This window comes from Copadichromis virginalis, linkage group LG2 (assembly GCF_057382275.1).
Source record: "Copadichromis virginalis isolate Kocher_CV1m ecotype Utaka linkage group LG2, C_Virginalis_male_GT1.1, whole genome shotgun sequence".
Classification (NCBI taxonomy): Eukaryota; Metazoa; Chordata; class Actinopteri; order Cichliformes; family Cichlidae; genus Copadichromis; species Copadichromis virginalis.
In genome coordinates, this window is record NC_140619.1 from 38,504,806 (window position 1) to 38,522,427 (window position 17,622).

The following is a 17,622-nucleotide window of genomic DNA, read 5'->3' on the forward strand; positions in this document are numbered from 1 at the left end:
GTCAAGGCTAGGTTTAAAAACTCGAAGACACTTAATGACTACAACACTTTTCAGCTAACGACTGATCTGGAAAAGGTTCAGGCAGTTAACCAAATACAAGCCTAACCCTTCCCCCAAAATTCGACAAGACTGTGTCAAGTTTCACATGCTGCCTCCTGTGAGACTTTCACAATCAACAGGTACTTTCATGAATTTAAATACAGGAGGTTTTACAACAAGGTGCTACTCACTGTTGACACTCTAGAGCTAGAAGGCCAGATAAGATCAGACTTTGCCAGAAAACATAAAAGAACCTGCACAATGGGGCAGATGAACTAAGATTAATCTACAGAAATCATGGGAAGAAAAATGATGAAGAAAGAGGCAGCATACCACATTACCTGTTATACATGACATGCAGACATTGTTATGCCACTGGCATGAATGGCTGCCAGTGGAACCAGCTTGCGAAGGTTTTCTTTGATGACCTTTTATCTGGTTTGTCTTGGAATTGACTGACAAGCAGGTCTTACCTGGCCATAAAACTGTTTGTCAGTCAATTGCTCATTTTTGAGCCTGAAAATGGTGCACCATGTATATAAATGGCTGTAACTTCTAAAAAATGTAGTGCAATGCCTTTGTTAGACTGCTTGAATCCACCGTGGTGGTCTAGTGAGGAAAAATGACAAAAACTGTGGCTTTCCAAATACCTATGGACCTAATTTTTGGCATCAACTGGGATACAAACATTGTCTATGTATAATTCTCCATTAGTGGTTCACACTCCAGATCTTCAGTAGCGCTCTAGGCCCAAATGTAACTGTTGATCCCTGGTGACATCTAAAATACTGACAGAAAAGGGAAGTTTATGAATACAGCAGGGGTTCCTATTAGAATCAAGTTCAAATTTTATTCGCCACATGCAGTGGAATGAACCCACCACACACACACACACACACACACACACACACACACACACACACACACACACACACACACACACACACACACACACACACACACACCCCCCCCCCCCCCCCCCCCCAATGGGAAAGTACAAGAGGGAAAAAAAAAAAGACCTCTGCTCATGCTGGGCTACAGGAGGACAGCATGAGAACAGGAAACAAAAAACCTCCTCTGCACAGAAAGCACATACATGTCCACAGTACAACATTGTAGAGCACGTGACCAGCAACAGCGTTGGGTAGGGGATAAGCAGTAATCCCAGGCAACACAGCAGCCATCCTGCCACTGTGCCATCACTCCAGCGCGGGCTCAGACCCGCCTCGTGTTCCCAGGAGGCAACAAGCATCGAAGGCATCAAGCTTCTAAGATGTGTATTAAAGCAATCAAATGCCTTGTGACTGCTACACTGTACACTTGGCACTTATCAGGTTGGTTTATAATGGAAAACCATAAGATTATTGGATTATTGTAGGGTCTTTAACTTACAATATAAAACACCTTGAGTAGACTGTTGTTGTCACAATCAGCGTGTAGAGTGAAAGGTGGACCCAAATGCAGACGAAACAAAACGTGAAACGTGACTTGAATAACCAAACACGAGCCGTTTATCGAGGCTGGCAAAATAACTGCAAGCAAAAGGCAAAAAGCAAGACTAATAAAAAAACTAAACTGGGTGAGCTAAATTAAATAAAAACCTACAACAGGAACATGGCCCTAACATGAAACAACGTGACATGCACTCTTGGCCTGGAAACAACGCCGACGATCTGACAATGACACACTGAAAACAGAGGACTTAAATACACAGGAGGTGATTAGGGGAAGTGGGAACACATGGGGGACCAGCTGACTGACATGAGCCTAATGACAGGACAGGGGAAGTGAAACTAAATACAATGAACAAAGAACACAAAATAAAACAGGAAACACTGAAAATAGACATGACAACACAAGCTTAACAGACCTAACACATGATGAACGATACAAGAACCCAAACACAGAAACCAAGGAAACAACAAACAATGATTGCCTTTAACCTCATCTAAAAGCTAAATAGGAGTGACACATTTACCCTATCGCCTACTGGTGTTGGCCAGAGGGCCCGTTGGCATGATATGGCAGCCTCGCCTCTGTCAGTGCGCCCCAGGGCAGCTGTGGCTACAACTGTAGCTGCCTCCACCAGTGTGTGAATGTGAGAGTGAATGAATAGTGGTATTGTAAAGTGCTTTGGGTGCCTTGAAAAGCGCTATATAAATCCAATCCATTATCATTGATGCATGCTCAATCATCCAGGTAAGGAAATCCCCAAAAGTTGATTCTGGACGTAACGTTTTCAGTGGGAGAAACGTTTCATCATCATCCAAGTGACGTCTTCAGTCTCAGCTGACTGCAGGTTTCAATCTTATAAACAGCACATTTGCATAATGACTGAAACCAGCCCACTGAAGGAACAATGTGCTGCGAGGTCTGATCCTTGATCATTAATATGCAAATTCTCATGACCATTGATCAACAACCACTGATCAAAGCTCACTCATCAAAGCTCACTGATCCATGTCCATGAGTCCCATTCACAGAGAGTTGGGGAATGGCTGCAATCACAGCATTGTAAGATGGTGACAGACGTACCCTTAGGCCCCTCCTCCACTCAGAGATGGTCTTTCCCTTTTCACGTAAATGGCCTCCTTGACTCTGCGCTCAAACCAGCGTTCCTCCCTGTCCAGGATGTTACATCCTCATCCTTGAAAGAGTGTCTCCTGGCCTGTAGGTGTGAATAGACTGCAGAGTCCTGGCCTGACAATGTGGCTCTGCTGCGTTGTGCCATCCTCTTCGCCAGAGGTTGTTTGTATAAATCCTGGCAATCCTCCTGCACTTAACAGCGTACACTATGTTACTCTGTTTGTGTCGGGGGACCCGATCCTTGGGGTGGACCAATTTTTGTATTTTGTAGTTTAAAAGCCACAGAGACGCGGTGTTTAGAAAAAATGTGTCTCAACTGTTCCGATACTCCTGACACATGCAGTCGACGGCACTTGGTACACTTAATAATCACAGTCCTAAATGGGTTATCTCCTATCTACATAATGCAGTGTCTGCTTTTTGGACAGACATACGGGGTCCAGGGCCATCCAAAGAGATCACTGTGACCTTCAGCTGACTTCTGCTGATGCACAACTATATGATCCATTTATAAGTACGGTAATGAAGAATTAAACTCATACATTGCCAGCGAAGTTTTTCTGCTCAAGCTTAAGCTAATTCAGTTAACAATAGTTCTGCAACAATCATGTAACCATCACGACTAAGGAAGACTCTGGACCGGACCTATGCAGGTCAGATTTTGGGAAGTATATGACCTAAAAAGACGTCATTCATTAAATTGCACATCTACACTATTAGGCCACAACTCTTAATCTTTGAAGTTGTTTTCTATCACATTAGTATAAGTGTATAAAAGCAAGCACGCAGCCATGCAGTGTGTCATAAACGTTTGTGAAATAATAGGTTGTTTCTAAACAGCTCACTGAATTTGAAATCGGTATTGTAATAGGACATTACTGTTGCAATAAGTTTGTGAAATTCCTAACTTCCTAGATATTCCACAGCTGTAGGTACTATTATTGGAAAGGGGAAGTGTTTAGAACCCCCCCCCCCCCCCCCCCCCCAAATCATGACCAGGGTGGGGGCAGTGCTGAAGGATACAATGCATAACGGGGTTCGCTGACTCAATAACCACAGAGCCTCGAAACCTCCCCCTCCTTAACATCAGCACAAATGCTGTGCACTGGGAGCTCCATGGTTTAGGTTTAAATGACCTCACTCTGGTTTTGTAAAACTAATGGAAAATTGTTCATATTATGCTCTCACAAGTTTACTGAGCCACTTCTGCACCTTTGTTTCTCTCCTTTGACTCTGCCATCTATCAATCAATCGATGTTTTTAACTTTGACTGCATTTCTCCATGAGCTTACTATCTGGTATGGCTGTAATTATGTCTACCAGTTCATTATTTTTGACCATCTGCTCCTATCCTTCAAGGTCACATGGGTCAGCTGGAGGACTGTTGACTGTTGCTTAACCGGGTGAAACTCTCTCTCAAGTTGAACACAGGATACACACACACACACACACGCACGCACACACACACACACACACACACACACACACACACGCAAATCTCCCATGTACACAGACACGCACTTACCCCCCCCCCTCCCCCAATGCCTCCAAACGTTTACTCCCACCTGAAGTAGGCAGGCGGATCTGTCTAGCACTGGAAGGCTGGCTGCTGTCTACATGGACTAACTCCTGACTCCCCCCCCGCTGCAAGTCATGTGCTTTTAGGTTGTAAGATGTGAAGATTTATGTGCTTTCTGTGCTGAGGTGTTTTTTTCTGTTCTCAAACTGCTCTCCCCGAGGAGCTCAGTCTGCGAGGATATCTTTTTTCTCCTCCTCTTTCCTCGTGTGTATTTCCATTGTTTTTTTCGTACCTCCCCTACCTGTCTTCCCAGTGTTATGTTTGTGTATTCCATGTATGGTCAGAAAGGGTGCTCATGATGGCACCGGATTGTCTGGTAGCCTTTTAAACAATTTCCCTCGGGATAAATAAAGTATTGTTACTCTATCTATCAATCAATCAATCAATCAATCAATCATGTGACTTGAAGTAGTTTGTTTAGCCTTAAATTTGCTATTTAGTATATCTGTCATTTTCCCACTTATATTGTAAAAATTAGTAAACTTTAGCTCCATGTTATAAATGGTTTCACTTGCTATCTTTAGTTAAGTTACCAACAGAAATACTGCAGCGCACTCTCTAAATCAGGGGTCACCAACACGGTGCCCGCGGGCACCAGGTCGCCCGCAAGGACCACATGAGTCGCCCGCGGGCCTGTTCTAAAAATAGCTCACCATAACAACTTACCAGTAAGCTGCATCTATTTTTATTTTTTCTTGCTATTTTTTTTTAATCACAATTGCATTGGCGTTAATTTGTTAGAGATAATATATAAAAAAAATGTTTATTATTAAATATTAGATCATGATCTAATATTTAGTGCTAGCTGGTCTCCACGGAAACAGTTGCCGTGAAGACCAGCAAAGGCAAAGGTGAGGAGATGAGGAAAACATGGCGGAAAAAAGGAAGAAAACATATAATTTTCACAGTGAATGGGAGGAAGAGTTCTTTTTTACCACTGTGAAAGATTCATGCGTGTGTCTCATTTGCGGGGCAACTGTGGCAACGGCAAAGCGGCACAAGGTGGAGAGACATTTCCGAACGTGTCACACAAGCTACCATGCTAACTACCCAAAGGGCAGAACACTGCGAGCGGAAAAGGCCCGCGAATTAAAGGCAGGTTTGAGCAAACAGCAGTCTTTTTTCACGAGACCGGTGAAAAACTCTCAAAAAGCAACCGAAGCCTCATTTAGAGCTACACATTTCATGATTAAGAAAAAGAAGGCATTTTTAGACGGGGAGTATTTCAAAGAAGCAATGATGATAATTGCAAAAACTGTGCTTGAAGACGAGAAATATGGAAACGATGTAATCTCCACTCTCTCTGATGTCCAGCTGGGGGCAACTACAATTGTTAGAAGAGTGTCGGCTATGTCCGGGAACTTGGCCGATCAGTTGGATCAGGATCTGGCAAAGTGCAGTTGGTTTAGCATCCAGTGTGACGAGTCCGTCGACAGCAGCAGTACAGCACAGCTGATGGTCTTTATCCGGATGGTATTTGATGGTTTCTCCACAAAAGAAGAACTTCTGACACTACTGCCGCTAAAGACAACAACGAAGGGAGTTGACATCTATAACGCGGTGAAGGAGTTTTTCGCGAAGAAAAAGGTACCGTTGGAAAAGCTGGTATCAGTGACTACCGACGGGGCTCCTGCTATGATCGGCCGACATACGGGATTCATCGCTCACTGTAAAGGTGACACAGAGTTCCCAAACTTCATGCATTACCACTGCATCATTCACCAGCAGGCGTTATGCGCAAAGGTGATCGGCTTCGAGCACGTCATGACTCCCGTCGTGAAGATCATAAACAGCATCCGCTCCAGAGCTAAACAGCACAGAACATTCAAGGTGCTATTGGAGGAGCTGTCAGCTGAATATGGTGACCTGCTACTACATACGGAAATCCGATGGCTCAGCAGGGGACGGATTTTGCTTCGTTTTTTGTCACTTTTGGGTGAAATCAAGGAGTTCATGCAATCCAAAGGGGAAGACACATCTCTGCTGGAGGACACTGAGTGGACACTTGACCTTGCGTTTTTAACAGACATTACTGGGAAACTGAACCATTTGAACTGTGAGCTGCAAGGCAAAGGTAAGACTGTTGCTGACATGATAAGTGCTTTAAATGGATTTAAAGTCCAGATGAACATTTTCTCTGTGCATTTACAGAGAAAAAAGGTGCTGCACTTTCCCTCTGTGCAGATGGTGCTGAAAGACAATGCTTCTGCATCTGAGACTTTTGACAAAGTTGCAGAAAAGTACACTCAAGTCATAAACCGACTTGGTCAAGAGTTTGAGAACAGGTTTTGTGACCTTGATCAGCTTGAGCCATGTGTCTCATTTGTTTCCAATCCTTTCATGAATGTGGACACAACATGCATTGCTGAGCAACTAAGTTCAATGTTCAGCTTGGATGCTGGACAGGTGGAAATCGAAATTGTAACATTGCAAAATGATGTCCACCTCAAAGCCTGTCAGGGTGCACCAAACTTTTGGTGCCTTGTTGACACAGAAAAGTACAGTGGTGTGTGCACAGCAGCTATGAAGGTTGCCAGCCTGTTTGGTTCAACCTATCTTTGTGAATCAGCCTTTTCTGACATGAACTTCATCAAGAACAAACACAGAACACGCCTCTCCGATGCACATCTGCAAGACTCACTCAGAGTTGCAGTGTCAAGTTATACCCCAGATTAGAACACACTGGTGAACAGCATGCAATGCCAGGTTTCCCACTAACAGACAAAGAAAGCCATATTAGATGTTCTCAGTGGCAACATTACAGTGTCATGTCAAAGTTGAATTTAATTATTGAAAAACAAATGTGTTTGTTAAGTGTAACATGTGACAATTTGCTTTAAAATGCTGCCAATTTGGTGAAAAGTTCTGTAAAATTTGAAAGTTGATTTTTTGTATGTTACATACATACAAAAATAATGTATGTAACAGTGCATGATTTGTTAAAATTTGTTAGTGGTAAGTGAAAATGTTGTAGAAGTGATCACTTCAAAATGTAAATACTTGCAGAGATATATAGAAATAAAGCGTTGCATATTGATATTTATGTTTCCTACCTTGTTTCCTAATTGCATTCTTTATAATTATGGTGAAAAATAATTAACATAATTAGTGTCCGTACATAGATGAATATCATTAATTATTAATGATAACACATAATTAAGTTAAACTGAGGAAATTTGTTATTTGAGAAGTGTGTGTCAAACTGGTAGCCCTTCACATTAATCGGTACCCAAGAAGTAGCTCTCACTTTCAAAAAGGTTGGTGACCCCTGCTCTAAATCAATTCACTGCACTTAAGCCAGAGCCACTGAATGGCACTGAGTCAAGCTAACTGAAACCTAGCACTGGGAATTTCCCAACTCTTGTAATAATTTAAAATAAAATCGTGATAAAATAAAAATAAAATCTTTATAACATTTCGTGCAGTTCATGACTGAAAAACAGCATTGTGCTGGTTAAAAATAAGGACAGGTAAGTAAGTCTGATTTAAGAAAAAGAAAGGAAAATGTGAAGTAGGTATGGAAGTCCATTCCTGCCAAGAAAAGTATACAAGGAGGCGAAACACATGAAAATGCTAACTTTTTTATATGGATTCATGATCAGCGTTTAACTGAATTCCAAATCAACTGTCCAAAAACCAGATTAGTATTTAAGAGATTAATATTTAATATTTCTTTTATTTCTCAGTAGATATGTGTATATGTTTATACAAATATCCATATAAAGCAAAAAATGACCAAAGATTACGCTATTTGGTTCTAGCTTTTTGGTTTGTATAATTGTACAGTTACAGACTTTTTATTTTAGATTGCTGCTACAAAATATACAATTTGAAGACATTAAATTAGGATAATTAGGGTAGATCACTATTATCTGTCAGAGAGAAGTGGGTCTCTAATCGGGTCCGGGGGACAGGGGATCTGTAAAATAATTTGTTAAATTGCGCTAGATCATTAAAAAGTGCATTTTACAGATTGGGGACCATTTGATTCAATAACAAAAGCATATTTTATCCAGTAATTGCTACCATATTATGGAGGAACAGGAGGAACTGATATGATTGTGACTCACTGCAACAATGAAATCACTTGCTAGTTTATTAGCCTGGTAGCTAGCAGGTGTGGGAAGATTTTCGAATGCTGTGGCAGAACCAGCCAAATCGATATTTTGATTATAGGAGGTTTTGTGTCACTGGACCCAAAGAATTTGAGAACCACTTGTCTATGGGATTAATTTAAAAACCATTAGCACATTATTATTATCAAAATAACCAGAAATTATAGGTACGTCTGATCAACGTATATATTTTTCTTTTACAAAATCCATCCACCCCAACTTGCTCAGAATGACAGCGCTACAGTTTTTGTGGAACTGTGAACACACATGACACAAGAAGCACATTGACAAATCTTTGTTGGCAAGGTTCACATGTTATTGTAGCAACCGTTCAACATCCCCTTTTGTTATAGGAAATGTCAGCACACAGTTGTCTGGGTACTTGTTTCCCATCGCGGTTCTCCCACTGACAAGTGTTATTGGAAATATGGAGTGGAACTTGATGATGTCTGCCACAGAGTCAAACATCTGAGGAAAAATAAAGGGAATTAGAGTAAATATAGTGCGATTGAGGGTTCTTAATGAAACATTTTCTGAAATGTGTTCACTCACATCATTTGAACGATATCCTGTGCCCAATGCGTACTTTTTTGTGCTCTCGACAAACCGAATTTTGACATTGTAAACCTTCTTCTCATGATACACAACCAATACCAAGGGTTCAAAGTTGCTGTTGGTGGAGCAGTCTCGTACCAAAAATGCACCATCCTAATGGGAGGAGTTACAGAAAGAAAAGAATACTCCTGTTAAACTGTGCTTTTGGTGTGTTGTTTTTACACTTTCAACTGATATAGATCCAAATAACTATGTTTAACATCTGCCCAAGCTTAAGACATGTTCAGTTATATTTTTATATTTAGAGTCCTTATTCATATACCTTGTTCACCAGGTGCAAGGCGTGCTCAGCATCTGCTCGATTACATGTCCCGATGTACCAATCTTCCTCACAGGTCTACCAGAAAAGTTCATTGATCAGTGGATTCAAAGCTAGTTAATATCACGTTGTGATGGATATCATTCTTGATTACAGGATTAGTTTGGGTTAATTATGGATAGTTGTGAAAAATTAAATACACCTCCACTGTGTCCATAGGAATTAAAGGGGTAATTAGCAGCCAGGTGATGCCAATACACTTGATTAGCTGATCATCAGCACATGTGATCATCTCTAAAACACAGAAGCTTTGGCATTTTGCTGGAAATGATTATTCAGGTATTTGTTTACACAATACTACAGTTTTCCCAGGAGTGGATTCATCCATCCATCCATCTTCATCCGCTTTATCCGAGGCCGGGTCGCGGGGGCAGCAGCCTAAGCAAAGAGGCCCAGACCTCCCTCTCCCCAGCCACCTCCTCCAGCTTATCCGGGGGAATACCAAGGCGTTCCCAGGCCAGCCGAGAGATATAATCTCTCCAGCGTGTCCTGGGTCTGCCCCGGGGCCTCCTCCCGGTGGGACATGCCTGGAACACCTCACCCAGGAGGCGCCCAGGGGGCATCCTTGTCAGATGCCCGAACCACCTCAGCTGGCTCCTTTCGATGTGGAGCAGCAGCTGCTCTACTCTGAGCCCCTCCCGGATGGCCGAACTTCTCACCCTATCTCTAAGGGAGAGGCCAGCCACCCTTCAGAGGAAGCTCATTTCTGCCGCTTGTATCCGTGATCTCGTTCTTTCGGTCACTACCCACAGCTCGTGGCCATAGGTGAGGGTAGGGACGTAGATCGACCGGTAAATTGAGAGCTTCGCTTTTACACTCAGCTCCCTCTTCACCACGACGGACCGGTGCAGCGTCCGCATTACTGCAGCTGCAGCCCCAATCCGTCTGTCGATCTCCGGCTCCCTTCTCCCATCACTCGCGAACAAGACCCCGAGATACTTGAACTCCTCCACTTGGGGCAGGAACTCATCCCCGACCCGGAGTGGGCACTCCACCCTTTTCCGGCTGAGAACCATGGCCTCAGATTTGGAGGTGCTGATCCTCATTCCCGCTGCTTCACACTCGGCTGCGAACCGTTCCAGTGCGAGCTGGAGGCCCTCACCCGATGAAGCCAACAGAACCACATCATCCGCAAAAATCAGAGATGAGATTCTGAGGCCACCAAAGCGAAAGCCCTCCGCCACTTGGCTGCGCCTAGAAATCCTGTCCATAAAAATTATGAACAGAACCGGAGACAAAGGGCAGCCCTGGCGGAGCCCATCACCCACCGGGAACGAGTCCGACTTATTGCCGGCAATGCGAACCAAGCTCTTGCAACGGTTGTATAGGGATCGAATGGCCCGTAGCAATGGGCCAGACACCCCATACTCCCGCAACACCTCCCACAGGACACCCCGAGGGACACGGTCGAATGCCTTCTCCAAGTCCACAAAACACATGTAGACTGGTTGGGCAAACTCCCATGCACCCTCAAGTATCCTGGAGAGGATAAAGAGCTGGTCCAGTGTTCCGCGACCAGGACGAAAACCGCATTGTTCCTCCTGTATCCGAGGTTCGACTAGCGGACGAACTCTCCTTTCCAGCACCCTGGCATAGACTTTCCCAGGGAGGCTGAGGAGTGTGATCCCCCTGTAGTTGGAACACACCCTCCGGTCCCCCTTCTTAAAGATGGGGACCACCACCCCGGTCTGCCAGTCCACAGGTACTGCCCCTGATCTCCACGCAACATTGCAGAGGCGTGTCAACCAGGACAGCCCTACAATGTCCAGAGCCTTCAGGAACTCGGGGCGGACCTCATCAACACCAGGGGCTCTGCCACCAAGGAGTTGTTTAACTGCCTCAGTGACCTCGCCCCCGGAAATTGGCGGGTCATTCCCCTCATCCTCAGACTCTGCTTCCTCCTCGGAAGACGTGTCAGTGGGATTAAGGAGGTCCTCGAAGTATTCCTTCCATCGCCTGACAATTTTCTCAGTCGACGTCAGCAGCGCTCCGCCAGCACTATACACAGTGCAGGTAGAGCACCGCTTTCCCCTCCTGAGATGCCTGACGGTTTGCCAGAATCTCTTCGAGGCAGTCCGAAAGTCTTTTTCCATGGCCTCTCCAAACTCCTCCCACACCCGAGTTTTTGCTTCAGCCACTGCCCGAGCCACATTCCGCTTGGCCTGTCGATACCTGTCAGCTGCCTCCGGAGTCCCACAGGCTAACCAAGCCCGATAGGACTCCTTCTTCAGCCTGGTGGCTCCCTTCACCTCTGGTGTCCACCATTTGGTTCGGGGATTACCACCACGGCAGGCACCAACCACCTTGCGGCCGCAGCTCAATGCAGCAGCTTCGGCAATGGAGACGCTGAACATGGTCCATTCGGACTCAATGTCCCCAGTCTCCCTCGGAATGCTGTTGAAGCTCTGCCGGAGGTGTGCGTTGAAGATCTCGCAGACTGGGGCCTCTGCTAGACGTTCCCAGCACACCCTCACTACGTGTTTAGGTGCACCAGGTCTGTCCAGCGTCCTCCCCCGCCACCTGATCCAACTCACCACCAGGTGGTGATCAGTTGACAGCTCAGCCCCTCTCTTTACCCGAGTGTCCAGAACATATGGTCGCAGGTCTGGTGATACGATTACAAAATCGATCATCGACCTACGGCCTAGAGCGTCCTGGTGCCACGTGCACTTATGGACACTCTTATGTTCGAACAGGGTGTTCGTTATGGCCAAACTGTGATTAGCACAGAAGTCCAATAACAAAGCACCGCTCGGGTTCAGATCAGGGAGGCCGTTCCTCCCAATCACGCCCCTCCAGGTCTCGCTGTCGTTACCCACGTGAGCATTGAAGTCTCCCAGCAGGACAACAGAGTCTCCAGGTGGAGCACCTTCCAGCACCCCCCCCAGGGACTCTAAGAAGGCTGGGTACTCTTAACTGCCACTCGGCGCATAAGCGCAGATGACAGTCAGGACCCGTTCCCCAACCCTAAGGCGCAGGGAACAAACCCTCTCGTCCACCGGGAAAAACCCCAACGTACCGGCAGCAAGCCGAGGGGATATTAGAATACCCACCCCAGCCCGCCGCCTCTCACCAGGGGCAACTCCAGACTGAGACAGAGTCCAGCCCCTCTCCAGGAGACTGGTTCCAGAGTCCAAGCCATGCGTAGAGGTGAGCCCGACTATATCTAGCCGGTACCTCTCAACCTCACGCACTAACTCAGGCTCCTTCCCCACCAGAGAGGTGACATTCCATGTCCCTATTGCCAGTCTTGGCAGCCGGGGGTCAGTCCGCCAGGGCCTCCGCTCCTGGCCGCCACCCGGCACACAATGCACCCGACCCCTATGGCGCCTCCTGCGGGTGGTGGGCCTGCGGGAGGATGGGCCCATGTCTCCTCTTCGGACGCTCGCCCTCGGGCACCCTCCCCAGGCCTGGCTCCAGGGCGGGGCCCCGGTAACCCTATCCCGGGCAGGGTAAACTGTTCCCTCGATATCCGTTTTATAAGGAGTGGATTCCCCCAAGAAATTCACCCCAAGGTCAAACTGTGCATTGCTAGGTGCTGCAAAATAAGTGAAAAATACCCAAGAGCTACATCTTAGACTCTACAGGCCTCAGTTAACATGCTGAATCTTAAAGCTCTCGAATGTACAATTAGAAAAAGAATGAACATGTTTGGCTTTTTTGAAAGGGTTACCAGTAGAAAGCTACTTCTTTCTGAAGAAACGTAGTAGCATGGCTGCAAGTCTGCAAAGTTGCATCTTAACAAACCACAACATCTCAGGAACAGTCTCCTTTGGACTGATGAGACCAAAGTGGAGATATTTGGCGTGGCGAGGTGTAATTTCTTGGCTCAGCTGCTGGAGGGAAAGGTGGAGCAAAGTGGTTGAGGAGAAGTGCCAGCTGAAGAGAATAGTGCATCTGCTAATTAAGCTCTCCTACTGAATAATAGGTGTTAAAAACTGTGTCTATGCAATACTGAAGTGACTCATAGTAGCAAAGATACTTGCTGCTGCCACATGCTAAACATAGCATGTCAGTGCAAACACCTCTTACCAACTGGTGGTGGAGGTATGATGGCTGGGTCTTGTTTTGCAGACACAGGACCTGTGCAGTTGATCATAAACTCCGCTGCATACCAAAGTACTCTTAAGTGAAGTCTATGGCCATCTGTCCAACAGCTAAAGCATGACTGAAACTGGATCATGCAACCGGGAAAATTATCCCAAGTACAGCAGCAAATCTACAACGAATGACCCAGTCAAAGTCCAGACCTCAACCTGATTAAAATAGACGGTGGGACCCTAAGAAAGCTGCACATGAACAAATGCCTGCAAACCTCAATGAACTGAAGCAATGTTGTAAAGAAGAGTGGGCCAAAATTCCTCCACAATGACACAAGGGACTGGTAAAGTCCTTTAAAGTCATTCTTGAATCCTGAATCACTTAACCTTTCAAATGTCTTTTTTAGAGTTCTATGAAAATTTTAAGTTTGGAAAGAAAAGCGTCTGGACTTCTTTAAGTTTCCTTGAAGATGTTTCCCCTCTAATCCAAGAAGCTTCTGCAGTTCTAAGAGCAGTTGGTGGAGAGTCCCTGATTTTAAGCCCTATGGGAGTGTCCCCAAGAGGGTCATGGACCCCCTCTTGATCCTCTACCGAATCACACGAGCCAAGGTGTGAAAGTGGGTGTGGGTCACAATCAGCCAAGGTTTCAGGTGAACCCACTGTCAAACCTATCCCCACACTGTCATGTGATTTACTGAGGTTAAATGGCCCAGGATGTGAGTGGGTGTTAAGGTGTCTGGGGAGGGAACTCAAAACTGGATTATAGATGTCAGTTGGTGTCGTAAGCCACCTTCTCTGTTCAAAGATGGTCGTTCACAGTGGACATAGATGCTTCTTTCACTCCTCTTTCAAACCCTCTGTCTTCTCTGTCCAAAATGTGAACATTGGCGTCCTTGAAGCAATGACCTTTGTCCTTTAGATGCATGCGAGTTGTGTCCCGTGGAGGTGGCTCTTCCATGTTGTGAACCCATTGGGCTAGTTTTCACAGTGGGTTCACCTGAAACCTTGGCTGATTGTGACTCACACACACTTTCACACCATGGCTCATGTGATTAGGTAGAGGATCCATAGGGGGCACATGACCCTCTTGGGGACACTCCCATAGGGCTGGGAATCTGGGACTATCCACCAACTGCTCTTAGAACTGAAGAAGCTTCTTGGATGAGAGGGGGAAAGTCTCTTAAAGAAGTCCAGACGCTTCCTTCCAAGCTCCTTAGAGTACGATGACCTGGATGACTGAGAACCTTTACAGACATACTTCAACAAAAACTTTCTTTTTCACATGACTGTAGCAGCACATGTACCTGTTGAGGCTTTTCCATTGGGACAAAGTCGTGCTGGTCAAAGTCTTCTTTCGTCTGAGGCCATTCATGGTGATGGCGTTTTGATGGGACCCTTTCTTTAAGTAGATGTCAGGGGGGACTTATTAAGTCAGTAACTGTATAATGACTGATAATGACGAGCCCAAAGATACTTACCTAGACTTTGATGGGTCCTAAATAAAAGACAGAAAAGATGCATGTAAATAAGACATTTAAAAAAGCATCTTGAGAAGCCTGAAAATATAAAGTCAGACCTTCTTTCTAAGTGAGACTCCAAATCCAGTGAATGCCTGTAACTGCCAGGTGTAAGACTTTCAGAACTGAGTGGACCTAAAAATAAAAACCCTTTATGTGTTAATACAGTTGTAAACAATTATTGGTAACACTTTATCACAAGAGGCTGTGATGTTTATCTTACCTTTCATATGTGAACTAAACTCTGCCTGTTAAAAGTATAAAAAGAGAGTTAAACGACAATGCTTGGTGAAATTTGTAGAATAAAATCAAATGTATATATGAATAAGGAAAGCATGTTTATTTTACAGTATTTCTCATAGGACTTAGTTTGTTAAGAGATGGTGAATAAAACGCAAACAACACCTTCTAATAGGTTCAGCATTTTCAGCTACTTACATTTCTAGTGGTCCCGTGCTCTCTGCTGAAATCAAATGACATTAAATAACATGTCAGAAGAGCCTCCAGCATTTTCTGTGATAATCTTTCCAACCAGCAGATGGTGTCATCGCTACACTGTACAAACTGTGGGGTGTTGTTTTTGCTTTACACCATTATTGCAGGGAAAACGTCACACTGGGTTATCGTCAACTCCAGCAAATTAAAACCACAGTGTCAGGTTCTATATATAAAATAAAACAGTACTCACTCTCTCCTGCAACCTTGCTGTGGAGCCTTTCCAGACAAGACATTGACCAACTCCAGGGTAAAAGGTGACGGTGATTGCAAACTCCTGCAGGAACAAAGAATCAAACAGTAAGTGCGTCCATAAGGCAGATAAATACAACAATGAGTAACTTAAACAATAATTTAGCAAATTACCTTTGTGAGTGCTGTAATGTTAGAAAGAGAAAAAGTTGGTCACCTTTTTAATAGTTTGTCAGCATTACAATTTATTGAAAGATAAAAAAGCAAACAAACAGTAGTACAGTAAACTGTATTGTTTGGCACGTGAAGTTACCTGGTCTCCTTTTGGCACCGGTGGGATCCTCCTATCTGTAACTACACCACGTGAATATACAATATGAGATTTAAACTGTGACCCAGAAAGGCAAAACAATTTCAGTCAGCTGAGATGTTACCTGTTTTCATCTTTTGTCGGCCAGGCTTCAGATCTCTATTTATCACAGGTGCTGTGTTTCAAACACAGAAGACAAAGGTGAAAAGGTTCTTTTCTGGGACAGAATCAGCTTTTACTCAGTTTACAGAAAACATTACAGTACATTTAACTAAAGACAACCAGCATCCTTCAATTAATCTGTAATAATCAGCTTTAGTATTAGAGGATGCCAAATCTACTGAGATCAGAAGCTGTAAATCTATGAGAAAAAAGTATTTTATGTTAAGCTGCATTAAATTAAACAGAAAAAAAGAGTCGCCAAAGACTGCACATCACTAGGGGCTGAATATTTCTCACCACACCATGCATGGATGAGAGGTATATCTAGATCCTGCTTAGTTAAAAAAAATTTCTTAAGAATTTCAAGACAATGTCTCCCATTTTTGAAATGTTGATTAATTTCAAATGTTTGCCCTTCCCAGTGGTGCAGTCACCTCTATGTCGCCCTCTGTGCCATCTCTGGTAAACTTTTCATGTCAACCTATCCATTTGTTTCGGAGCATTACCACAAACAATACAACAAAAACCTCCCTGGAAACTTCTCAAAGACCCCCTGCGCCTCATTGCAGATCTCTGCTCCCTGCTCAAGGACCACTAGAACCTCTTAAACCAGATCAAGGCCATGCATGTTCTCCTGAACCTCTCACAGCCTCCCCATAGAGATCAACAACCTAATCAAGGACCTCCATGACCACCTTTAAGACCTCTGCTACCCCTAAAAGAGTCTCTACCTCCTCTTCAAGGACCTTTCCTATTTTCTCCAGGACTCCCAAACTAAACTAACCATTAAAACAGAGAATCCTGTTCTCTGATTGGCAGTCAGCTGTCTATTAAAGACAGAGTCCAGGTAAACCAGTTAAACCTTATATATAAACTACAGCACTACAGGACTGCCTGGAACCTCCTCAATGACCTCTGATGAGTCCTGAAGGACCCCCAAGCACCTCTGGAAACTCTTCAAAGAAAAAACTATGCAGAGAGACAACAGACAATGTAGTTTAGCTTTGTACAATTCGATCTATGAATATGTCACTGATTTCTCCTCACATTTAAACATTTACATTGAATAATACATTATATATGAACATTTTCTGTATGATATAAATCACAGCTCTGTGATGTAAAACATCATCTGACAGTTTCATTTTGTTTTGTAATTTTTAAAAGTTTAAATGATGATATTACTTTTCTCATAAAGAGGTAAAGGAAAACAAAAATGTGATCTGGTCAATGAAAACACATCACCAAGATCTGAAAATATTTAACCACGTCTTCTGAGAAAAATAAGAAACATGATCATGCTTTGAAAACTGACAGAGAAAAAAAAATAAAACAGATCAATTCTCATAAAATGTCTAATAATAAATGAATGAATAAAAATAAAATGTGTTTTCATTGGTTGTCAGTATTTTATGTAAAATATAAAACCAATGTAATCCAGTTTGCCTCAATATATTATACATTTTGCTTTACTTTGAAATGTATGTATATAATATAAGTATATGTATGTATTATGAACTTTATGGTACATTTATGACCATATGTCAGGTCAAATCTTATTTTAATTTTACACTACATTTTATTATTTCTTTTTCTTCTACATTTAATTTTCTTTCTTCAGTTTTTGTGATAACTAAAATAGAAATAAAATAG

The 17,622-nt window shown here is 43.8% G+C and overlaps 2 protein-coding genes across 2 annotated transcripts; one reads left to right on the plus strand and one right to left on the minus strand.

Moving 5' to 3' along the window:
• The first annotated feature begins 5,443 nt into the window (after nt 1-5,443).
• On the plus strand, nt 5,444-6,420 carry LOC146717993 (general transcription factor II-I repeat domain-containing protein 2-like). Its single transcript, XM_085467335.1, has 2 exons — nt 5,444-6,278; nt 6,389-6,420. Exons 1-2 carry the CDS (start codon nt 5,444-5,446, stop codon nt 6,418-6,420), a joined length of 867 nt encoding a protein of 288 aa, XP_085323461.1.
• A 1,096-nt stretch (nt 6,421-7,516) lies between these two features.
• clnk (cytokine-dependent hematopoietic cell linker) lies at nt 7,517-15,718 on the minus strand (the record flags this gene model as incomplete). The annotated part of the gene is made up of 10 exons (XM_085467336.1): nt 7,517-8,787; nt 8,872-9,027; nt 9,197-9,271; nt 14,598-14,692; nt 14,772-14,788; nt 14,870-14,945; nt 15,034-15,058; nt 15,249-15,273; nt 15,499-15,582; nt 15,672-15,718. Coding segments are annotated over 10 exons (753 nt in total), but the record flags the coding sequence as incomplete, so codon positions are not given.
• Between the last annotated feature and the right edge of the window lie 1,904 nt (nt 15,719-17,622).

What these genes read in the sequence shown, in the direction of transcription:
- LOC146717993 (XM_085467335.1), top strand. Translation starts at nt 5,444, where the DNA reads ATGATAATTGCAAAAACTGTGCTTGAAGACGAGAAATATGGAAACGAT. An exon ending in CTGTGAGCTGCAAGGCAAAG is followed by an intron (nt 6,279 to 6,388) that starts GTAAGACTGTTG and finishes CCCTCTGTGCAG; the next exon opens with ATGGTGCTGAAAGACAATGC.